This window comes from Ooceraea biroi, chromosome 11 (assembly GCF_003672135.1).
Source record: "Ooceraea biroi isolate clonal line C1 chromosome 11, Obir_v5.4, whole genome shotgun sequence".
Taxonomy (NCBI): Eukaryota; Metazoa; Arthropoda; class Insecta; order Hymenoptera; family Formicidae; genus Ooceraea; species Ooceraea biroi.
Window position 1 is genome coordinate 10,279,948 of NC_039516.1, and position 25,100 is coordinate 10,305,047.

The 25,100-nt window shown below is 44.3% G+C and overlaps 4 protein-coding genes across 11 annotated transcripts in view; all 4 read left to right on the forward strand.

Moving 5' to 3' along the window:
- The first annotated feature begins 289 nt into the window (after nt 1–289).
- Nucleotides 290–10,687, forward strand: LOC105278793 (ankyrin repeat domain-containing protein 39). 2 transcript variants are annotated; one of them, XM_026973659.1, is made up of 3 exons: nt 290–529; nt 9,635–9,764; nt 10,094–10,687. In XM_026973659.1, exons 2-3 carry the CDS (start codon nt 9,647–9,649, stop codon nt 10,567–10,569), a joined length of 594 nt encoding a protein of 197 aa, XP_026829460.1. In that variant the 5' UTR covers nt 290–529; nt 9,635–9,646; the 3' UTR covers nt 10,570–10,687. The 2 variants fall into 2 exon arrangements, with proteins under 2 accessions (XP_026829460.1, XP_026829459.1); XM_026973658.1 differs by having other exon boundaries at nt 291–529; nt 9,625–9,764.
- LOC105278736 lies at nt 451–6,260 on the forward strand. 6 transcript variants are annotated; one of them, XM_020031439.2, is made up of 4 exons: nt 529–1,414; nt 1,542–1,662; nt 1,944–2,168; nt 6,045–6,260. In XM_020031439.2, exons 1-4 carry the CDS (start codon nt 1,358–1,360, stop codon nt 6,137–6,139), a joined length of 498 nt encoding a protein of 165 aa, XP_019886998.1. In that variant the 5' UTR covers nt 529–1,357; the 3' UTR covers nt 6,140–6,260. The 6 variants fall into 6 exon arrangements, with proteins under 6 accessions (XP_019886997.1, XP_019886998.1, XP_011336342.1 ...); XM_020031440.2 differs by having other exon boundaries at nt 1,396–1,414; nt 1,558–1,662; XM_020031438.2 differs by having other exon boundaries at nt 451–1,662.
- Nucleotides 3,123–4,468, forward strand: LOC105278737. The gene is made up of 2 exons (XM_011338042.3): nt 3,123–3,744; nt 3,894–4,468. The coding sequence occupies exons 1-2, from the start codon at nt 3,315–3,317 to the stop codon at nt 4,226–4,228; spliced, it is 765 nt and encodes a 254-aa protein (XP_011336344.1). The 5' UTR covers nt 3,123–3,314; the 3' UTR covers nt 4,229–4,468.
- A 2,479-nt stretch (nt 10,688–13,166) lies between the features above and the next one.
- Nucleotides 13,167–25,100, forward strand: part of LOC105285307 (nuclear receptor coactivator 2) — a 135,064-nt gene continuing 123,130 nt past the window's right edge. Inside the window, exons 1-2 of one of the 2 annotated variants that reach the window (XM_026973779.1) lie at nt 13,167–13,253; nt 21,236–22,396. In XM_026973779.1, coding sequence (XP_026829580.1) covers nt 22,368–22,396 — 29 coding nt within the window. In that variant the 5' untranslated portion in view covers nt 13,167–13,253; nt 21,236–22,367. Of the gene's footprint in view, nt 13,254–13,586; nt 14,574–21,235; nt 22,397–25,100 lie in introns of those variants that run through there. The other variant, XM_026973778.1, reaches the window with a different exon arrangement.

A 25,100-nucleotide genomic window follows, 5' to 3' on the forward strand; every position in this document is an offset into this window, starting at 1 on the left:
TAGGTTCTCTCTTTTCCTCTACATCTCCTTTGGTCACGCATGCGCACTCCATTTTCGCATCACGAACATCAAAGGTGCCGACAAGTAGCGCAACTCCTACTGTATATACTGTGGCACGGGCACAGTGCTGAACCATGATGCACGAATATCTAGATGCGACGCATCCTGATGAAAAAGTATCCAGAATTCTGGAACTAGACGTAACGCTAGTGTATATTCTTCTAGAAACTAAATGAAATTTACCCTACACTCGTCTAGTTATATCCTTGAATTCGCGAATAAGAAAGTTCCTAGCGGCGATACTGCGTATTTCCATAGTCATCGGTCGGGTCAGCCGTGTTCTCGTAAATCAAAACACATTCTTGTCATAGGTGTAGGCTGACGTTACTGCAAATAGAAAATTGAAGTACGGGAAGCGGTGAAGACTGTGGTAGTTCACTGATATCGCGTATCGTAGGCCGACGTTTTTAGATTATATCGCTGAGCTAATCGTTTCTTTAGAACCTACGACACGTCGCTTACAATTTAGGTAAGAGTTGATTTTTGCCAATATTATTGAGAGGATTCGTGTGATGCGAGTGTCAAGATAGGATTGTCTGGCTCACTGTCAACGGCTTTCTGAAATTTCAAATCGTTTTGCTTTCTGCACCACGGAATCACGATACGTACGATACGTGCGTCTTGTCCGGGGGCTTTGGGGGGTTCGCGTATTTCAATCGCGAAATAATGATTTGCGTCTCGATAGAGTTTCGAGAATTTAATTTGGCTGCAATCAGTATCAGGTAAAATTACATACGCACATGATCTGTTGTTTGTCAAGCATAAAATTCAAGATGATGCTTTGGAATTTGGAAAAATTTGAAAAACACGCGCGGCGATTGTAAATTAAATTAAATGAATTAGAAATATCGATCGATATGCCACGTGATTACCACTTTTGTCACGTGATTATCATTTTTTGGATTGTTCCTCGATCGTTGTTTTACGGAAAATTTATCATTTACAGTCGTACTTCTTGTCAGTGTTTGTGATTTGTGTTGCCTTTAGTTTAGTTAATTATACTTCATCATTTTTGCTACATTATTATCTCGATTAATAAGCGTGAGTGTCAATTTTGCAACAAGTGCAAAAATGTTTGCAAGCAATGTGCATAATATTTCATAAACTCTCTGGACCCAGTCAAACTGTCGCTTAAGTTTTACATATAAATAACAGAAATAATATATAACTATTTCACATTATATCCAGATTAATATACAATCAATCTTTGATATTAAGAGTAATTATTAAAAATGCAAGAATTAAAATATTAAAGATAAAACTATCTTTCTTTAATTAATCATCTCTCAATATCAAGATGATTTCACAGTCTGCATTATTTCAAAGTAATGTGATTATCTCGTTTGTAGCGAAGGTAAGTTTAAGCATTCATGTAAATTTTCAATAACTGTCTCGCTATGGGGAGCAAGTCCGTAAGAATATGCATCAGCATTTGTTCAAGATGTCTAACATCTCTGAAATATGTTACATGTATCCACAAGGTGTCGTCTATTGCAGATTGTTTTAGCCAACTATTACAGATGCCATACATTCTAGTACGTGGTAATCTAGCGTCGTACGGTCATAAGTATCCCTGGAGGGTTCTAGTGTCAGGGCTTAAAGGTATGAACACTCTCGCCTCGCCCTTTGCATACTCGGCTGCGACAAATAATGCATTTAGCGATTAGCGTAGATACTATTTAAGCACACTTCACCAACTTCTTTACGTCTTCTTTATGTGTGTTGTTAATAGCGTTGTAAAATGCGGTAAATGTACTCAGATTATTCCAATTGTGATAAGTTTTCGAGAATTGTAAACGATATTGTGATTACCACTGCTGTACGCACTGTCACACTTTTAAATTGTAAGATTCAGGTGGAAATAATGCCCAATTATGTTATAGCGGCTGACATAGAGCAGCTGAGTCGCTTCTCCTCCGGAGGATATTGCGACGACTCGACGATAGTGTACATGCAACATCCTTGCGTGCTATTGACCGCTTTAGAGGTACTCGGTTACAAAGTCGTCGCATCTTCCAGCACTAGCGTTAAACAGGATTATAATGAGTACATGTGGACCATGAGAAAAGAGTTCTCAGAACCGGAACCTGACACTGTCGTAAAAGCCGGTACGGTTCGAAATAATCGCAACTGCGAGACCACTCGTCATATCTTTCGCTCAAGCATACTCGTCTATTTCTGCACATTCTAACGCTTCCGTGCTATAAGAGTGCCTTAATCATTTGTCTTATTTTCACGCAACGGTTTCGGTTTCGTTCTTTTAAAGGGAACAAGTTGTTACAATATGCGTTAAAAGTTAATTTTAGTGCAGACAAATTTTTTGAATTAACAAAACGAATTTTCCAAATTTGTAAAAAAGATTAATATATTTTATGGCTTGCTGGTTTTCGACAATTTTACACGGAGTGTTGCGACGAGAGACGCGTTATTGCCGTGTGTCGATAATAGGAGGGTTTCACGATACCGCGTATCTTCCCACGCTTTGCGAGCTTTCGAGCATTACGAGAAATTATCATCGTAATTTGAGATTGTGCCATAGATCGTTCCGCTCGCGGCACTCGCCAGAAGATGTAAAACGATCGTCGTGAACGCCGGAAATCGTTGCGGCGTGCAGAAGAGCGGTTTCTGGAGTGTGGAGGTTATGTTGCGTGTCGGGTTGCTGACGTCCCGCTTTGCGCGGGACACATTGTGCCAAAACTGCTGAATAGATTGCATCGCTGCGCGTTGAATCATTATCGGGAACCGCAACCGGTGGCAGACAATCGTCGTTGATTCCTGGGTACAGCAGAGTTGTCAGTGTCTTAACAGAAGATTGGAAACGCTCACCTGCAAATTGTTGCTTGAAAAAAAGGAATTTCGCAAGACATTGACGGAAGTAATAACACGGAACTGATGCAGGTATTTTTTCTCGATAAGAAAAAAATAGAGAGAGCATTCCAAGAAACAAAACGCTTCCAGGGAGACGTGCGTCATCATAGAATTTGTCTAGACAGCTCGCTGAACTAGAGGAGATCAAACTGAGATTGTGAAGCATCGTACGTTACCATGTACATGCACGTTGGATTGTTCTAGCTCAAATGCACAGCGTACTAGCAGGCGTACAAGACACCAATTACATCTCACGCATGTCGCATCCAGGCAAGCTACATTGTGCCTGAAGAGTTGGAGCCTTGATCAAGTTACAGAGTATGCTTCGTGTAGAGGTTGCGTCGAGCTAGAAGAGACAGTTGCAAGCTCTCCCTGTAGCCAGCAACATGGTGAAGAAGCGCGGTATAGTGTGGAACTATTACACCAAGAAGGTGGACGGCTCGCAGGTGATCGTCTTCTGCAAGTTCTGCGATCAGTCGTACATCCAGAATGCCACTCGCATGGAACGGCACATGGAGCGCTGCCCGAAGTGTCCAGAGGACGTCAGGCAGCAGTTCATCCAGGCGGCGCACAGCAAAAAGCACAAGGTCAGCATCCTTGACTGGCCGAAGCAGGAGTCATCCGTGGACCGCGGTATCGCCGAAGCGGAGTTGGAGGATCTCGATGACTGGAGCTACCGAGGTCAATCCTACTCGGACGAAGCGCCCTCCGCAATTCAGCAGAGCGTGAACCTCGCGGTCGAGAACAGCGGTACCGATGGAAATCCGGTGAACAGGAACTGGGGTGCGAGTGGAGATGCCGCGGAGCCTGCGACCGGTAAATTCGAGCATACATTACGCGAATTTTCGCCAAGATTTGTACCAGATATCACACTTTTTGATGCGATTACTGAGATATTTAGAGGTGGGATGTAAATAGGAATGCGTTTCAAGTATTGTAAGGTAGATGATGACGATTTTCCGCAGCCGGGTCGCAGGAACGCGCGAGTTCGGCCCGCCAGAGGAAGTCGCACACGCCAAGGAGAATCGCGCAGTGGCCGTTCCTGTCTGTGCGCGGTGCCGGTTACATCTCGCCGCTGCAGAGTAAGATATTCCAAGAGCAATTACTGGAGAGACGTGCCTTGCGAAAAGCGGCCGAGCTCGAGCTGCGCCGCAAAACGCTGGAACTGGAGCGGCTCCAGTGGCAGTACGAGAGGGACAAGGCGCAAGGCGAGGTCCGATGGGCGCACGAAACGCGTATGATGCAGCTGCGGGAGGAGCGCGAGAGGCAGTTGTGCAGAATCGAGCAAAGTAGAACGTGAACGGCGCCGCGTGTGATATAATTCAAGCTGCAAGTTGCAACTTATTCATTAATTCACTTGATTCGCAGAGAAATCGCGGGAGAAGAGGATGTTTTATATGTATATAGAAATAATTTATACTTTTAGTAAGAAGTATTGACATATATATTATTAATATATAAATAAGAAATGAAATACTTTCTTACGCATTACGTGTACAGCATTACATTTTTAAAATACTCTGTGTACAAATTTCAAAAATGAATATACATATATATATATATATATATATATATATAAAATTAAACATACATATATGTAAAGATCGTTTTTCTATTGATTTTGGCACGCATATGTAACGACTTGTTTTCTACGCTGTAACGATTGGTGACAATCAAACGTACAAGTTATGCTTCCAACGCGTTTATATTTTTTGATGCGCGTGGAATTCCAAGTATTTATTTCAAGTATGTGTATTCTCTTATCGTGTGATAATGCCATGATAAGAGCTACATCAATTTCTGTTTCTCACATTAAGGTGCAATGTGAGGGACTGATACGTGTGCTGGCGTTTTCGGTGCACCATATTTTCTTGACTTTCACTATCTATACCTCTCTTTCTAGGTACCTTCGGCTATCTGAAGAGATAAATTTAGAGATAAAGCGATAAATAAGTCGCTGAGTATTAGGCGTTCGCACTTTCATGATTTCTTGTAATCGACTTTCTAAATGTATGTAATTAGTTGCATGCATAAATCAAATATCTCTTGATTTACATCTTTCGAAATTGTTGCAATTTTTACGCCAAGACAACACAAGTACATCACGTCTTCTGCACTTGCGAAAGTACTCACGAAACTCGTTCGAAAGGTTTTTCGCACAGTTGACCATTTCCGACGGAATAGTTTTGCTATTTGCACTCTGTCCAACTTTACAAATTTATTTCATTCTAACGAAATTGTTTCCTCATATACTTTTATGTTAGTATATCACGTTATGGGACTCGTATATAATTTCATCACTGCATTTAATCAATGATTTGATTGAATTGATTTTTAATCAACAAATGTGACAACACAAAAGCTTGAAAGTTGCACATTTAAAGATTAACAGACTCTAAACATGATTATCTACTTCTCGCAAATTGCAAAACGTGTATCTGATATCACCAAATGCCGCAATTTAATAATTTGTCTCCTCACTCAGAATTTCATGTATTATCGGAGAAAATATTAGTTTTCAGTTTATCATTCGTTTACTGTGCTAATTGCATCCCCAATAGAAAAGAATCTTATTTTTTATTTAAAAACGTAATTATTATTATGCAATATTTTACACAATATTAATTATAATTAGAAGTACACGAGATAAAAAAAGTAATTTCTTCAAATTATCTTAATTGTCTGCTTTCTATTGGAGATACGATGCATTCTGTCTCAAATCATCACAATAATATTCATTAGTTTCAACAGTGTTTCATTTAATTAACAGAAATACGCCATTTATCCCGAAAATGGCTTAAATCGAATCTTTTCAAAATTTTATCAGATTTGAGATATATCGATGATTATTGAGCCTGCACTGCCAATGATCATTGCGCAAAACGATTATGATTCAGAAAAACGATTCGAGGTTTTTTGTTGTCCATCAAGTAAACGCTATAAATTTTAATGAAAGCAACTCGCAATCGCAAATCTCTCCGATTCGTTGCGCGAGGGATCTCGAAGCGCGATTAATTCCATTTTCGAGATAAACGGCTCCAGGCTCATCACTCACGTGTGCTACGTCTCCTTTTCTTTTAGAAGTAAAGCCCAACGAGGTATAACAATACTTTTAGCGCGGCAATGGCAAAAACAACCACGTCCGACGCCACGTCCAAAAAGCTGGACGCCACCGTCGAGGACGATGAAATTTTCTATTACATCGGTGTAAAGGCGTCCCCGTTCGCGACCGACTGCGTCGTATTTGGTCTAATGCCGTACGAAGCAGCGGCTCTACGCAGCCGCTTCCCGCTGACTCCCGGTAGTCCGGATGTTGTGAATGGAATTGTGATCAAAGGTTAATCCCTCCTCATCTTCTCGTCTCCTCGGAATTCAGATAATAACTTGATAAATCCGTGAAAAAAAAGAGACCCGCGAAGAACAGGGATGAAATTCTTTTTACGTCCATGAGTTCACGTGCTCGTTGCACACGCAGATTAATTTTTCGTCAGAAAAGTTGTGCACATACATATTAATATTTTTATTATTAGAAGAACAAAAGTACCTGATCTGTGTGTGTGATGTTGTAAAATTTCCATCGACCGCACGGAACCACTGGGTATGTCCGTGAATGTGAGAAGTTCAAGGATCAGTGCACGATCTTACAAAAATCATCGGTGATTTCATGGCGATAGATATGTGAAATGTTAATAATAAATGCTTCAGATCTCTTGTTCTCGTTACAGTCACCGACGTAGCCAGTGGTTCTTTGTAAATTCACCGTTACCTGTAACGTGAAATTATTTATTGAAAGTTCCGAGAAACGAGCCAATTGTTATTCAATTATTAATGCTAATCCCTCCGTGATCGTCTTTTAGGAACTTACGTGGGAAAATTGATTTCAGGATCGCCGTTCTCCGTCATAAACGCTCTAGCCGAGCTCGGCTACCGAGTTATTTGTAGTACCGGAGAGGCCGAGATACTTTGGACATTGCAGCGGGAAAGTTAATGCTATAAAAACGGGTTACACCAAAAAAAACATATATTTCAGCACACATAAACATTCGTAACTCATATAATACAATGTACATGCCTTTTATACGGCAAACCTTATCGATTAATCGCATCGACAACATCTGCAACATTATTTCCTTTTTTCCTTGGCATTAAAGGCTTTTAATCTTTGATGTTTCTCGAGTGTCTATGCGCTTTTGCGACAGTTTTGCAACGATAAATCGCCTACATGCGTATGTGGACCAATTATGAAATTGTAGTTTTTTAAATAGATCGATCGTTTATGTCCACGTAGCAAGATAAGACGATAAAATATAACGTTTTGTCGATTAAGGGATGAAATGCTCCACTTTTACTTTCTGAAAATAGAAATTTTACATTGCATTACGAGCGATTACGCGAGAGGATGCGATGCATCTTATCGGGCGCGATGCTTCATGTATCTTCTTCTCTTTCATGACTTCAAAAATGACGTGGTAAAATTATATAATCGTGATAAGGCAGTGGTATAATTCCGAAGATCGAAATTCGCGTAAACATCTCCCAGTGTCGTCGAAAGCAGCCGCGTTGCGAAAATTCGTTTCGGTGGCGCGCACATTACGCGCGCGCGCAATACGGAAGTATTAATCATGGGATAATTATACATTATTGACCGTACAGTAATTTGCGATATTTGCCTCGCTGTGTGGAAAACGTGAATTTTATGTCTCATTTCGAAAACTACGACACGAACCTAACTTGATTTAGACTTGCCTAAACTGGACCTCATTTAGCTTCAAGCTATCCGTCAATTTCCTATCGCGAAGGACGAAATTTTATTTTTCTACAAGCAACTTATATATCGTATCTTGACATTATCGTCGCATTTAAATAGCTATACAGGGTGGGGCAATAACTATTACCACCTTAAATATCTTCTAATTTATAAGGTCCAGAGGAAAATTTATGTAATCAAAATTATGCGGTACGAAGGGGGCTAACATATGGCGATAATAATTTTGGTCCTGGTGGAGGCGCTTCGAAGATATCAAGGTCACCTTCATTTGTTTTAATAGGTTCGGTATGTTTTTTTTCCATAATTTTATAGAGGAGCTTAAAACAAGTACGGAACTCATGACACAAAATTATTGAACAAGATTAAATGTAAATGAAAACGATAAAAAATACATTTTTATATTAAATGAAATTTACGTTTAAAAGATGTACGAAATGACGCTTTATTAGTATGTTTTGTCGGAATGTTTTGATTTTGACATTCCTCATAAATGAGGATCAACTTGTTCTTCAAACGAATACATCGATGAAAATAAATAGGATTTTAAATGTTCGACGCGAAGGCTGAGTGCGATTAGGATATCGTTCAGCGTATAAATTTTGCGCTCTCACTGAATTTTTTTTGACATTCTCCATAAATGAGATCATTCTCCATCATGTCGACTTGTTCTTCAAATGAATACATCTTGCACGATTGACTTATCTATCGATACTATTTTTTATGTTTATCTTATCCTGTGAACTTATTAAGATGGCCTTCAAAGGGTCTTTGTTTTCATTGAAATAAGTTTCCGTCACTATTTATTTTCATCGATGCATCCGTTTGAAGAACAAGTTGATCCTCATTTATGAGGAATGTCAAAATCAAAACATTCCGACAAAACATATTACTGATAAAGCGTCATTTCGTACATCTTTTAAACGTAAATTTCATTTAATATAAAAATGTATTTTTTATCGTTTTCATTTACATTTAATCTTGTTCAATAATTTTGTGTCATGAGTTCCGTACTTGTTTTAAGCTCCTCTATAAAATTATAGAAAAAAAACATACCGAACCTATTAAAAAAAATGAAGGTGACCTTGATATCTTCGAAGCGCCTCCACCAGGACCAAAATTATTATCGCTATATGTTAGCCCCCTTCGTACCGTATAATTTTGATTACATAAATTTTCCTCTGGACCTTATAAATTAGAAGATATTTAAGGTGGTAATAGTTATTGCCCCACCCCGTATGTAATGTTTCCTTTCATACTTGTTCGGATAGTTTATCGTAGAATTATTACTATCGGATCGACCACGGTCCAGAGAGTTTAAAACGTGCAGAATTGACGTTGCCCCTGTGTGTATTAATGTTTCTCAACATTTGTCGAACTTATTGTGCAAATTGTGCGTACAGTCGAGGAAATCGTCACCATAGGCGTTTCGCTCGTACGTTTAATCGATTCGAGTACCTTGAACGAAAAGCAATCGTCTCATAGTGTGATTCGCGGGTAGCTATTAGTCTGTAAGGAAGAAAATTAGAAATGAAGAAGAGAAGAATGTTAAATCAAAAGTCACGTTTGATGACAGCAATTGAGAAAGCACTTAAATAGTTGATAGTGTGTTATTAAGTATTTTTGGAGTAGTTTGATAGTAGTACAGCTTGACGCTCGCACTAATTCGTTATACGACGAATTTCATGTTCATTACGAATTGATAATCTACACTGAGACTTTACTTATTTGTATGTACACGATAATTATATACAACAGACGACTAGATATTGTACATGATTGTTTGCGATATACATAATAAATAAATATCAATAAAAATGTGCACTCTGTATCACGCAATTTTCACGCGAAAAATCTTCGGGTTCTTTAAAATTTCTATTTCTTTCTTTTTTTTCTAAAATAGAAATATATAATGTCGAATTTATTAACAGTTATTTGCAGATTTAATAAATAATGGATCAGCATCAGTGCAATAATGATGAAACTAATGAGTGTTGCGAAGCGACTCGGGATTACGGCATTCGACAGACTCTGGAGGAAATGGATTTTGAGCGCGGAATCTGGGCGGCAGGTAAATAAAGACGGGTATCACGCTGTACACCGGTCTTCACGGATTATTTTTCCAGAATAATCGCAATAATTAATAATTAATCGAAGTAATTAATGCATACGGGTATAAATAGACATTAAAGCGTGATGATCATACGCGTTTTATCTCATTTATCGTGCACAACGTTGTATCGATCTTGCAACTAGTCGGATAGAATTAAGAATCAAGATAGAATTACAGTCGGTTCAAGTTCCGGGCGAAGCGTTCAAGGAAAACGCTCGGCACGGAGCCGACGACGTGAAGCCGTCAACGGTTGTTTGATAAGTCTATCAGTTATTGGGCTTTTTCAGCTAAGGACGGCGACTTGGAACGCGTGCAGGAGTTATTAGACAGAAATGTCTCGCCCAACGTGGAGGACTCTGCTGGCTACAAACCGCTGCATTACGCCGCGCGAAATGGCCATTACGACGTGTGCGAACTGCTGCTGGACAACGGGGCGGATATAAACGCCGTCACCCCTGCTGTAGGCGCAACCGCCCTGCATCGTGCGGCCACGCAAGGCCACAGTAACATTGTCAAGATGCTGTTGCGTCATGGGGCGAATGTTAATCTCGTAGATGCGGATGGTAGGACAGCCTTACACCGAGTGCTTTCGGCACCCTTGCCTCGTGATCAGGTTTTCGAGCAATTGATACCAGTTACCGATCTCCGGATCCGCGATAAGGCTGGACGTACCGTAGAGGACTTGGCTATACTGAACTGTGATGAGAACGCGCAACATTTAATCAAGATGAAGAAGAAAAAAATACAGGGTAAAAATAGATAGATAGTAAAAACAGACAAGCCACTAGAAAACCAGCAAAGCACTGAAGAAGCAGCTGTCCGGCAGCTGAGTGGTCGGATAATTAGGAGGAATAATAAAGAAGGTGAAAGATCGAGCGAGATATCAATGTATTTAATTTATTTCTTATTTTAATTTCTTTAATTAATTTAATTAATGTATTTTAAGAATGATTTTATACCGAAATTAATATAGAAATTATGCGAACGCATATATATATATATAGAGGAAAGTCCCCGATTATGAGATACCATATCGATTTTGCCGAATGTAAGGAAATCTATAGGCAGAATTTAAAAATGTAATACGTTATCTTGAAGAGAATTTAATAAGCTTTAGGTTGGTCAAATGAAAAATCTAATTTAAATATTATTTTTTCTGAAAATTAAAAAAATTTGAAAAAGAACTTTACGCAGGATCGAGAAAGTGTGCTCCTAATATAAGATACCTCGAGAAATCGGTGTTAAAAGTGCAAAATACATCAGTATTGCAATTAAAAAACTTTATTAGATAGTTTTATAAAAATACTGCTGCCACAGCCTTCGCCAAATCTTCACGATTCCACTGTCGACGCTTCCTCGTATCTCTAACCTCCATAGTCAGATTCTATAAAAATTAAATACACAAAAATTCGTAATATAAATTCGTATTAACTTTTCTTTAACCTTAAGTAGTATTTTCTTTCTTTTTATTACACTACATACTCTTCATATTCGAGCAATAATTATCTCATATTAAGAGTACCCTGAATATCTCATTATACGAGCCACCCGCCTAGCGGTTCCGCGATCATGAAATCTAACCTCTACAATTAAGCAATTCAACAAATCGCGTATTTTCCTGTTACTACGATTCTACTCTATCATTGCAAACTGAATTTATTGCCAACCATTTCTTTATTATATAATAAACAAGGTTTAAAGACTAACCTCAAGTTACTTTGACATGTTCACAATTTCACAAACCTTTTCTTGCAAAGGCTAAACGCAATAACGAACAATGAATTTTTCACTAAATACATTTTACACCAAGAGTAATAAGTTCATGGTGGAACTAACAGATAGTGCTCACTAGTTTAGCAGAAACCCCATTATCTCATATTAGGAGCATATCTCATAATAGGGGATTCTCCTCATATATATATATATATATCGGAAAGTCCATGCGGATTCTTTTAGTGAAATATTTTTTAGCAACAGTTTTTCGCTAAAAAAAATACGGACTGCGGTTAACCCATTTTCCCATTTCTATTTCGCGATCTCTGTTTCAAGTTGTACATATAAGAAAGAGGGCATGTCTGCACTTCGGTGTTGACACGCTGAAGAGGAGTGATTTTTTTAGCGTCAAGGAAGTCTTTTTCTTTCGTCCCGAAGCGTGACTTTCCCACGATTTTCTTAGACTTTCGTAGCTGATTGCATCAAGAAAATATTAACGTCTGAACATGAGAAAGAGTTTTTTTTTTAATCTTCTTCCCCTAACCTAATGAATCGAGGGAGAATTCACACGATCCTCATGATTTACTGAAACCCCCGTGCTTTCTCCCAGACGGCGAAAAAGTTGTCTTGACAAAATTCCCAGATAAAAAATTTAAGATGTCGGAGATTGACCGCCGCGAACGTTCGTACCGCGTGTATACACCGCACACAGAGCAACGTCGATCCACCCATCTGTTCGTCCGCCGTGTCGCGCGCGACGAACAAACGGCGTGGAGGGTCGTGCACTTGATATTGAATCGGTCGCACTCGCGATGCTTCGGCCACCTCCGGGCGCGACGCTCGGCTCGAGTCGCGGCCGCCGGAGCCCCAGTGGCAGTCGCAATAGTGCCGCCACCTGGTGGCCGTCAGTGACTCCCGTCGTCATCCACCGCGGCCGCGCCAGTCGTTGCACGACGGAGGGTCGTCAGTCGTTTCACGAGTGTTATCAATCGTGGGTCGTGCGCGTGCAGCAACGTCGTCGACCGTGGGTCGCCGTGTCGCTCGCGCTCCGTGTCCGTCCGCGTTCGCGGAATTCCGCACTCGCAGCGCGCCAGCCGCAAGCGTTTCGTCCGCGAGACGGGGGACGGCCTCGCGACAATAACGGCTGTCGCGTGAAGTTGCCCGCAAGTCGCGAGGCTCGCGCGGCGGCACGCCGAAACCCGCGCCGTCTCCGCCGCGCGGCCACCGCCGATTCGTCCACGCCCGTCGACGCTCTCCGGTTTACTCCGCGGTCGCGTCAGCCGATCGCGCGTGCGGTTGACAATCGCGCGACGGGCGAGAAGCGGCGATGTTAACGTCGTCGCGCTCTGACGTCACGCACGTCGGGTCGCGCTAATCGAGAGCTGCCGCGCACACGCGCGCGCGCGACTTACACGGACCCGTAAGCGGACAGTGCGCGCGCGCTCTTTCGCCCGCTCCGTCCGTCCGTTCGTCGTGTCGTCGTCGTACACGTCGGTGGAGTGGAGTTTCCATCTCCTTCTCCCGTCGCGGCGTTGCGCTGTACCGCGCGTATACGCGCTAGCCTGCCCGTATCGTACGTAATACGCGGACGACAGAGAAAGAGAGAGAGAGACGAGCAAAACGAGAAGAGGAGAGGGAGACAACGCGCTTCGCACGGTGTGTGTGTGTGTTTGTGTGTCTTACTGCGTGCGGCGTAAGACGACGAAGCAAGACGGAAGAAGGATAGAAACGTCGGTAAGATTGTGAGAGACGACGGGGAGGGAACGAGCGCGGTAGATAAGGAGAGCAACGGAAGAGCGTAGAGGACAGAGGAGAGAAGGACACAGGCATACGCATACATATATGCGCTCTCGCCGCGAGCGCGGAGCCGTCGGGGGAAAGGGAGGCGCGGAGGCGGGGGAGGGGGCGGCGGGGGACGTTACGCTGCCGCCGCCGCCGCGGCGTACTTGCGCGTACTGTCCAGCAGCGCCCGCCGCCGTCGCGAGGAGGAGGTTCGCGCCGTTGCGGCAGCCGTGGAGGATGAGAGGAGCGGCGAGGCCGCCGGCCGCGGGACACTCGGCGACCAGATAGACCTCTCTGGAAGAGGGCCTCGCACACCGCGGCGCCTCGCTGCGACGCCGCCGTCGTCGTCGTTATCGTGATCCTGCTCGTACCTTGTACGCGTCGTCGCGTCGCGTCGCGCGCGCGCGACGGTGCAGCACTGCTGCTGCTGGCACACGTGCGAGGCGGAGTGCAAAAGGGGACCTCGTAGATAAGCCGGGGAGCGGAGACGTATCTACCGCGCATCCCGTGGCGCCCCGCTGTGCTTCTCCGCGGAAAGACCGCGGATAGGGGAGAAAGAGGAGGCGAAGGTAGAGAGAGAGGGAGGAGCGGACACGTCGCTCCGCGTTTCTCGGATATTTCTCTCGCAGCTGGCCGCTCCGTCGACGACGGTGCGCGCGTCGTTTCCGCCGTCCGTCCTCCGTCCCCCCCCCTCGCGAGCCACGAGCGACGTTTTTTGGAGCAGCGCTCGAGGGAACCGTCTTTCGTGAGAAAAAGAAGGAGAGAGAGAACGAGGGGCCGACGGACAGACGACTCTCGACGAGCTGCGACCTCAAACAGTCGCCGGCGTGAAGCGGGCGACGATGGGATCGTCGCTGTCCCGCGGCTAACTCCAGCCCGCGTGTTTCCCGTGCGCCGTTCGCGAATCGTCATCGTCGGGGCGCGCGCGCGCTCCGACAATTATGACCCGCGCGTTGTTGCAATGTCCGTCGGCGTGCGCCGGTTCGCACCGCGCCGTGCCGTAGGAAAGAAGAAGCAGCAGCAGCCGAGTTTCTACGCTCCGTTTTTACTCGCCCGTCGGACGGTCCGCTGCTCCGCTGGGAGTCAAGTTCGTCGCGCTCCGCTGTGCGCGCCGCGTCCGTGGCGCGCTCTTCCGCGCGGCGTTCACCACTGCGCTTTCGATCGCGCGTCGCCGCGCCGCATCGCATCGCAACGTCACGGCGTCTCTCTCTCTCCGCCTACCTGTTTGCCAGCACCGGGATAGAGGAGCGAGGGGCTGCCCGTGCGAACGAGGTAAAGTGCGCGCCTCGTGCCTTTCCTTTGCACTCTTTTCCCCGTGGAAACGTCCCTCCGTGGTGCGGAATCCCCGTCGTCGGACGACGACAGTTTCCGCGCGACGGGCGCCTTCCGCTTTGTTTCCGCTTTTCCTCCCGCGGTGACGGATGCGCTTGGTTCTTGCCTCCCGACGAGTGCGAAACGAAGTGCGGTCGGAAACCGGCCGAAAGGAACAGATCCGGGCGGTTGTTCACTCTGAAAAGGTGAACCGCGAGGGACGCGGTCCTGGTGTTTCTTGTCACGTAGACAACGACGCGCGGGACTGACGGAAGTTTTTCGACGATCCTCGCATTGTCAGGAGCCGTTGCAGCTCGCCCACGCGCGCGCACCGCTCGTAACGCCGGACGGGCTTTCGAAATTCCGCTACCTGTTATCTCCCCGAACTCGCCGTGTCTATTCAGTTCCGCGTGACTGCAGATGGATTTAACGATTTAAGGGATGTTTCGGCCGGAACATTCTTGCCGTGGACGACACGTTGTTAGGCGGTGTTAAAGTCGTTCCTCGAAGCCCATTGATCCTGTCGAAAGATCCTTTTCAAGGAAGGCTCGAGCACGGCTTTCTGAATTTTCATAAAATGAAACATTGCGACACCGTGAAATCGTCGCATTAACACGTTACGAACTTCTCCTTCGCCTTCGGGGAAAGTCATTAACGAAGGATCAATGACAAATTTCACAATTTTTCATCGCAAATAGGGCCATTTATACATATCCATTACTTTTGCGAAGGAGCGTAGCCTAAACGCGACAGCAAATGGCGATTGATCGCTCTAACGGCGCGACCAATATACTTCGAGGGGCACAGACACGTCTCGCTGCCAGGCTTTTTCGTAATCTCTCACGCTCGCCCGCGGTGATCGAATCACGATAATGGGGGGGAGAAAAATTGGACAATAGCAGTGGCACATTCCACGAACGAACGAATGCCGTGGGCCTGCCTAATTCTCGCTCGTGTGTGGATTCTCCCGACTTCGCGTTAAACTTTTTCCCGGTCTAATGAGCTCGGTAGAGAGCCTGCTCCCTTAGAGGCATGCGTCACGCGATCGCATCTCGCCTAAGCCTCTATTCGGGGAAAGAGCCACAATGTATACTCTCGCATTGTGCGCGGCGCGCCGCGGCATCACGAAATTGTCGAAACGGACCGCCGCGTGTTTATTTCAACAACGTGGCGTCTCGAAAAGGGGCTCCTCGCGCGAGGCGTCCGGGAATCACCATGGTTACGCAAAACCTTTCGTTTAAAAAAAAAGTCCTCGAAACAACCGGCGCTTTTTGTTCGTAAAAAAGAAAGTGCCCTACGTGGGGCGGAATTGGCCACCGCGGGATCTTGAAAAGTTATTATTTGTTGCTTCAATGTCGGCGATACTTTTGTATCGACAAGGTACTAATCTGTGACTGTCAATGTTATATTATACCGAGTGACTAATTAGCACGTTCAGTGATACAATAATGTGCATTTTAATTTCGTTTCTTTTATGCTTGACGGCTTGATGAAGTCGCGAGTTTTTCCGAGGACCTTTAAATTACGTAACATGGGGGCAACCGGGGTTATTTAAATGGCCGCGCACGCTCGTCAAGTGCTAGCTCCACAATGCTGACGTGTCGTAAACGTTACGACCCAAGTCGATGGGATTCTATACGTTTCTCCCGTGGAATTTTATTTCTTATTTTCTATAATTGCATCTGATCTTGAGGAATCTTATTTTGACTATTCTTTATCATAAGTTGTTTACTATGGAAAAATAAAAATTGCGTGTGCCTGGATTAAACAATTTCATCTGTCTGAAAATTTTATAGAAGGATTATGGTCAATTCTTAAAACTCCGATTTCGATTTATTTATGTATTTATTTTTGAAAGAATATATTTGAATATTGCGATTGCAATATATAATCTAATAATTAAAATAATATTACATACACAGAGGAAAGTCCCCGATTATGAGATACCATATCGATTTTGCCGAATGTAAGGAAATCTATAGGCAGAATTTAAAAATGTAATACGTTATCTTGAAGAGAATTTAATAAGCTTTAGGTTGGTCAAATGAAAAATCTAATTTAAATATTATTTTTTCTGAAAATTAAAAAAATTTGAAAAAGCTTTACGCAAGATCGCGAAAGTGTGCTCCTAATATAAGATACCTCGAGAAATCGGTGTTAAAAGTGCAAAATACATCAGTATTGCAATTAAAAAACTTTATTAGATAGTTTTATAAAAATACTGCTGCCACAGCCTTCGCCAAATCTTCACGATTCCACTGTCGACGCTTCCTCGTTTCTCTAACCTCCATAGTCAGATTCTATAAAACTTAAATACACAAAAATTCGTAATATAAATTCGTATTAACGTTTCTTTAACCTTAAGTAGTATTTTCTTTCTTTTTATTACACTGCATACTCTTCATATTCGAGCAATAATTATCTCATATTAAGAGTACCCTGAATATCTCATTATACGAGCCACCCGCCTAGCGGTTCCGCGATCATGAAATCTAACCTCTATAATTAAGCAATTCAACAAATCGCGTATTTTCCTGTTACTACGATTCTACTCTATCATTGCAAACTGAATTTATTGCCAACCATTTCTTTATTATATAATAAACAAGGTTTAAAGACTAACCTCAAGTTACTTTGACATGTTCACAATTTCACAAACCTTTTCTTGCAAAGGCTAAACGCAATAACGAACAATGAATTTTTCACTAAATACATTTTACACCAAGAGTAATAAGTTCATGGTGGAACTAACAGATAGTGCTCACTAGTTTAGCAGAAACCCCATTATCTCATATAGGAGCATATCTCATAATAGGGGATTCTCCTCTATTATATACGATAACGTAAACCTGCCATTATATATGTGTATTATTTTATCACGCGATTACCATTTAAAAATGAAAATTGTTTTACTCGGATAATGCACTTTGGGGTAAAAAAATGGGCGCTTGCAGTTGGGCCGCGCTTCTCGCGTGACGTAAGTACCCTAAAGCGAGGCAGTTATGTTTGTTTTTGGTGAAGATCAGAAAACGATGATGGACGATCGCTCGGCGAGCGCTCGTTTTAGCGCGACCGTCTGAATTAATTAATTACGTTTGACGCAATTTGACGCGTAATTCAACGAGGCGTGTTCAAGTACGCGCGAAGCCGAGAAAAAACGCGCGGGCCAATCACCACGTCGCGTCCTCTAAATTCACGGCGCGTGACCGTGTGTTAGTGATTTTCGCAATCGCCGCTCGATGACTCAGTGTGTATCGCGAGCAGTGCGGAACGGCGGGTTTTGTGCACCGCGATCGATACTTTGAAATATCTATTCGAGCCTCGAGCAGCGCAATTCAAGTCTCGCAAGAGCGAAACGCTTTTTCAAGAGAGAAATTCTCCGAACTGAAGACGCGAAGTTATCTGTCAAAGACAGGCTACCTTGACCCTGATCGTATCGACGCGACGTGGAGAAAACTCAACTCGACGTAAGAGGGTTAACGACAATAAAATTTAAGATTTATGTGGCTTGGAGATGAAATTTTGCGACATTTTCAATTTATCTGAAATCCGTTTAACGATAAACAATTGAAGGCTGGAAGGCTGTCGCGTCCCGCCATTTTGATTAACGCGAGAGATCGATTCTGAATCGGCTATCTTCGCAGCGCGGCACTCCGGCGGTGATAAACGCGTAGATAGATTCGCGACGGAGTACCGCCGCCGCCGCCGCTGTCCTGTCCTCGTCGTCGTCGTCGTCAACGTCGGCGGCCGACGGCGATATCGATCTCGCCGAGTTTTCCTAAACGCGCCCACGGTCTACATATGTTTCGGAAGCCGGAGAATGGGCCGCGCGGACATGCGCCGCGCATGCACGCACTCCGGGGCTATTGTATTAATGGCAGCGCGTCTCCGTCAAGCGCGACGCCGCCATGTGACGCGCGAGGTTACGCCGCGGTGCCACGGCGACCGGCGACAGTTGTGCGTTGTGTGTGCCGCGGGGAGGCAATTTCGAAACCCGCCATTAGTCGCGGATGCGCCTAACCTCGCGCGCGCTCCGTCGCGCCCGAAAACGGAAGAGGGGCGGGGGCGAGGAGGCCGGGGGAGACCGGTTTCCACGAAGGTGTTCGCGATTTCGTGGACGACGGATTGCGCTCGTAAATAATGGCCGATCGAGCAACTTGAAGCGCGCTTTGTGAGTTTTTAAACAACACTGAAAAAAAATCTGGTTACATTAATTAGAAATCTGGTAGGTTCAACCAGTTTGTCTGTTGGAAAATGGACGAATCAGAATTCCTTTAGGAATTACCAGATGAGCATGATTAATTCCTTCCTGTTAAATTTACCAGATTTTCTTGATAATAATACTAAATGTATTTAGTTAAATTAACATGACTGTTTAGTGAAAAGAAACGTTTTTCTGTTTCATTACCGTGAGTTTTCTTGGATTGCTGTAAATGAAATATCATGTTGATATTTATACAGGATGTCCCGTAATAATCGCCTAACCTCTCGCATGCCAATAGAGCAGATCGAGATGAACAGAAAAGTCCCATATCATTTTGCGATATTCGCAATAATAATCGAAATATTGCATATTAAAGTCAAGCGAATCCAGAGCGCGCGGAAGCGAGTGCCGAGCCGCTCGAGGTATAGGATTATTATTGCGAATATCACAAAATGGTATGGGACTTTTCTCTTCATCTCGATCTGCTCTATTGGCATACGAGAGGTTAGGCGATTATTACGGGACACCCTGTATAAACAAATATAAGAAGAGAACACGTTTTTTCATCCGCCATCACTTCGCAGCCATTCCACTAGCTAATTTCATTTCACTACAGGAGGAAAACGTGCCGTCCGTACCGATCCGTTTCCCGAACATGCATCACACGCACGACACGAAACAATAGAATGCTGCTGGAGTGCTCTGCGATTAACCAGAATTCTGATTGCATCTTCGTTTGTTCTTATGTCTAGTGTAATATAACTAGAAGTTTTATAGATCCAACTGGAAAATACTAACCAAATTCTTATAGTACAGTCTATCAAACGTTCTAGTTATAAAATATCCAGTCCTATCGTGATAACTAGAAATTCTTGGTTAGTTTAAGGGGAAGTTGGAGTTGCTAGTGAACTATTTTTTCACTATAGCGATGGTAATTGCAGTTTCGAAAATTCTCTTTATTGCTTGTGCAGAATAAAAAATCCTTTTCCACAAATGAAGTATAGATAGAAAGAGAGTCCGCTCTACAGGACTTTCTACTCAAAATGGAAAAAAGTTAAAAACTTGCATTTGTCTTTTCTAACTTTTTTCCATTTTGAATATAAAGTCCTGTAGAGCGGGCTTTCTTTCTCTCTATACTTCATTTGTGGAAAAGGATTTTTTATTCTGCATAAGCAATAAAGAGAATTTTCGAAACTGCAATTACCATCGCTATAGTGAAAAAATAGTTCACTAGCAACCCCAGCTTCCCCTTAACCAAAATGCATTCTATCAGATACGTCTTGTTGATACAATCAAATCATTTTTCTCAGTGAATCTACGTCGAATAATAATAAGCGTAGATGTTTATCTGACGACGAGCGGTCGTGAAAAGAACGTATTACATCGCGGAAACCAGGGAATCTTTAACCGTGCGCGAGTTTAGGTACATGTGATAAGTTATTCAGAGAGTATGCGCACGCAAGTGTGAACGAAGCGGACGAAGTTCACGCGAAACGGTCCCCGCGATACGCGCGACGATTAAAATATTTCCGCGGAACGTAACGACGGACACAAACGACACGGCCTTCCAGCGAACCGAACTGTGTTTCTAGTGCACAATATTATTACCCGCGCAATCCCGCGAGTAATAAACGCCTGTCGCGTTATCCCGCTACAAGACGCCACAATGGCGACATTGTTCTGGCGTAGCGGGGTAAGGATCCACCCCTCTTTGTCGTTTTTCCTTTCACGGTCACTGCGGCAGAAACTAATGATGTCGTTTTTAAGGATATACAACATTCATTTCCTGCAAACTACTTTCACGGTCTTTTTGCGACAGACAATTTTAAGCAATCGTCTTTATAGCATATCCGGCAATTAATAACGACAGCTTGTTTAAATGTGCGTTCCATTATTATTATCATCGAAAATAGGCATAAAAACAATTACATTGATAGCACAAATGTGACAAGATGTATCATCACTTTTATTATCATGATAATAAAATGATAATAACCAATTAATTTGCTGAATCAATCAACTAGTGTTGACGATTGCAGTAATAATTACCATGTTTACATGGTTGAAAAAAAAGAGTGTAGCTCCTCTTTCAAATCCTATCGTCTCGGTATCACTCCAACGAGGGCATCGGTAACCACTTGTCCGCTAATGACTCTGTCAATTACCTCATCGACGAGCGATAGGGACGACACGTCGCGCGTTTACGGGCTCGTCGCACGTTGAGCGTGAGCTGAGCGCGCACACTCGCTCTACGTAACGCGCGGTGTAATTTTTTTCGCCCGTCTCGCGTCTCATTAGCGCGTTACGTGGACGCAGTTCCGTAACGCGGCAGTATATTTCCGCCCCTCTCACCCGCCCGCCCTTCCCCACTCGACAGACTGTCACTCTCACTCACCCGTTTGTTGTTATCGTTTTCCAGGATCGGCCGGCGCTTATCGAGATCGCGACCTACCCGACGCAAAACCCGGCCAACTCCACGCGCATCGGAGGGGTCGAGGGAACCTTCGGGCAGCAACGAAACTTCGTCAACATAAAGCGTGGAAGGTCCGGCACGGCTTGCCGCCAGCAGAAGCTTGAAAGGACGAGGACAATCTAGCTCGCGGACTCGAAGCGCTCCCGAGAAGATCGCGCCAAGTCCGCTCCGAGGAACAAAGGACGCGGAAAGGTAGCTTCGGGGAAGGGACGCTCCCGTCGCTCGCTCGCTGGTCCAAGACGAGGCCGACGGGCGCACGAAATTCGCGTCGCGAGCGGATCGGCGCGGAGGTGCTCGCCTGCACCTGCCGAGAGCGCGCGCGTTCCTCGAAGAAAGAGAGAGAAAGGGGAAAGGAAGAGGAGAGGAGCGACGTGGCGCGGGCTGTGTCGAATGTCGTCGTCGAGCTCGGGAGGGCGGCTGAAAACCGTCGGCGGAAGGACGATGCGGTTACCGACCCGTCGAGCCTCGTCCACGTCGAGTTCCGTCGGCTAATCGGCGGCGGCGATTGATCGTCCCGGCGCCCGCGACTCGCGAGGACGATATCAGCGCGCGCGTCGTCTCACTCGCGGTAGTCGGCCCGAGGTAGCCGCGCGAGCGGGGGCTCCTGACGGGCACACTGAGCGCGCGCGCGTACGGCGTGTGTACGTGTGTGCGCTTCTCTCACGGTGTGCCCCGCGTCGCGCCACGAACTCCGGGTACTCGCGCGCGACGAACGACGCGGATTCCGAAGCGGAAAACAGTAGCGACTGTTTTCGTTTCTTCGCGTTTCATCCGACCTTTATCGCCGCGACGCGACCGACCAGCGTGTCGATCTCTCTCTGTGATACCGGTGCCGCGTATGGTGATGGTTAACGACCGCGGAGTCGTCGCTCGGTGGTGATATCGACGGTGTGTGGTGGTGAGGTTCTATTAGTGCAACCGCGCGCGCGGTCGGTGCCCACGCGCACCAAGAAGCAAGAGGAAAACGGAGAGAGAAGGAGAGAGACCGTCTCTCGCGTGCACGCGTGACTCTCAATTCATTATCACGGATCTCCCTCGGCGATCCGACGCCGCGCCCACCCTCGATGAGAGGAGGCACATGTCCGTTGCTGCCACTGAAGATGCAGGGTAAGTCTGCCGCCGATCCATTTGTCTCGGCCGCGAGTATCGTTTGTCGCGCGGGCGGGCCTTCCGCGCCGTCCACCGGGATTAAATCGGTCACTTTGGAATCGAGATGCGAGGCAGTAATTTTCGGGATAACAGACGGGGTTGCCGTCGTTGAGCCGCATATTTTCCGTCGCGGATTATCCTTCGCGCGTGAGAACGGGTCGAGCGAGTGTACGCAATACCCGTCGCGGAATGTCACTCTCAGGATGATAAACGGGTTAAAAAATGTAAATGTTTCAACATTTTACCGTAGAGAAGTGACTGTCACGTACGTATTGAAGTTCCGATAAAGCGAATGTAAGAGTTTGAGATTTTGCGATGGTTCGACTCCTCGAGCGATTGTTTTTTTCTTTTTCTCGAATGACGTTCTTCATTTATATTTCGGGATATAACGTCGTGCACAGTCCTCCGCCGCGATCAATGAAGAGTAATAATACATGTCATTTTGGCAGTAATTGTTCGTAATATTTTCAAATTGGCCGATTTAATTGCAGCTTTACTCGCGGTAACTTTCGACCACGGCTTTGATTAATTTAAGAGCGAGTGAATCCAGTGTTTATACGAGGTCGCATTAATTATGCATCGTAACGTTAACATTCCACTCCCGGATAAAACGTCAACCATAAAATGTCAAATTGAAAATGTTTTTCAATTTTGCTTCTTAAGGGGGGAGCCTGCTTTAGAACGCTGAAAATAAGGTATAATTGTACGAATTTTTTTGGAGAAACTATACAGCGGATCATTATAAAACTTTTATGCATTTATTAGTACATGTTTAAAGATAAAAAAATTATTTTTTTATTTGAATATATCGCTTGTAGAGGTAGGTTGTCCTGGAGAAATCTTAGTGCAGCCGCGTCGCCGGCATTGCAAATTGGTGAGCATTCTCCTGCCTCCAAATTTCGTCTAAACTGAAAAATTGAAAGATGTTCTCGTTATTTATGAATTCCCATCGTCGATGAACCAAAGAGAGAAGAAAAAAGTTGAAAAGTGCCAAAATGGTGGAGCTTAGAACACAAAAGTACGATTTTTAGGCAAAGGTTTTGAACTTTTTCATGCAAAAGTAATTGTTTAACTTAATGTTTTTATGAATATTAAAGGTTCATCGACGATGGGAATTCATAAATAACGAGAAAATATTTCAATTTTTCAGTTTGGATGAAATTTGGAGGCAGGAGAATGCTCACCAATTTACAATGCCGGCTGCACTAAGATGCCTCCAGGACGACCTCTACAGGCGATATATTCAAATAAAAAAATAATTTTTTTTATCTTTAAACATGTACTAATAAATGCATCCAAGTTTTATAATGATCCGCTGTATAGTTTCTCCAAAAAAATTCGTAGAATTATACCTTATTTTCAACGTTCTAAAGCAGGCTCCTCCCCCCTTAATATATACTTTATATAATGATAAATTATATATGAATGTATCGGAGTTCGTCGATAGGAGGAATACACAATCATACAAAGAATAATACATATCATATTTGTACTTTCATAAAGCTGGAGTATAACCAGGAATATAACAGTTTACGGAGACACATAATAATTAGCTTATTGAAGACAAGTCCACGTGGAAATTGAGTTTGTCTGGATTTAATCGCTCGTATCATCTCGGTCGAATGCGCTATTAATGAAGACCTGACATAGAAATCCTGCAAGTGCCGAGAATAAATATCTCGGATAACTATTAGCTCTTTTAGGAAACATTCGACTTATCTGGAAAGGATACACAGATACACACTCTCTCTCTTCACTATGTTTACCTTGTAGTTCATGAATTTTTATAACTAGCGTTTCACAACTTCCATAATTAGCGAAATTTTATTTCCACTTCTGGAACTTGGCGCGGAGCCTTCTTTAATGAGAGAATAATTCTTCGGTAACGTGAGATCGCACAGTGCTTCTCGCACAGAAGAGAGTTTCTCCTCTCTTAGTAATAAAGTAACAAAAAAATGCACTGTACACACACACATTGCGGCACTTGCAGCCGTTCATGTCACACCTTCAAACGCACCGCATTCGGAGACGCAGTTTCGCCACTCAAGGATCTCGTTCGGGACGTATGCAGCTCTTGAAACCGAAATACCCTCTCGAGTCGCATACTCCTTCCTCCGCGTCGTGAAATGTCAGACGACGTAATTTGGAACAGGGGGATCGGCGGGGTACGGGGCGCGTCGTGCGCTCTTTTAAGGTCCCCGTTATATATGGACGTCTATTGTCCACCAGCGGGTTGCTCGGATGTTTTTAGTTATTTGGACTAATGTCCTGACCTGGTCGGCCCCACGCCGACGGTTTCGTACCGTCGTTGCAGCTACGTCAGAGATCCCGGTGACGTCAGGCGATGCCGCCTCTCAATTTCGAGAATCGCGGCGCGCATGCGACTCAATCGAGTCGCGTTTGACCGTAGGTCGATTCGGCGCGAGGAAACGAGAACTGGGTAACATTTATTATAAAACAGGAGAAATTATGTCAGCGTTTGAACAACGGGAAGTAGGACAGTCAGCTCTGCCGCTCGGTGCTACGCTCTAAAATCCCCGAGAAGCGCTGCTCCTCGCGTAACCCGGTTCCTAAGGGGGGTTTTACGGCGCGAGAAATGGGATCCGGGTACATTCCTCCATCGCGATAATTAAAATGCAAACCGATAAGGCTGTAATCTACT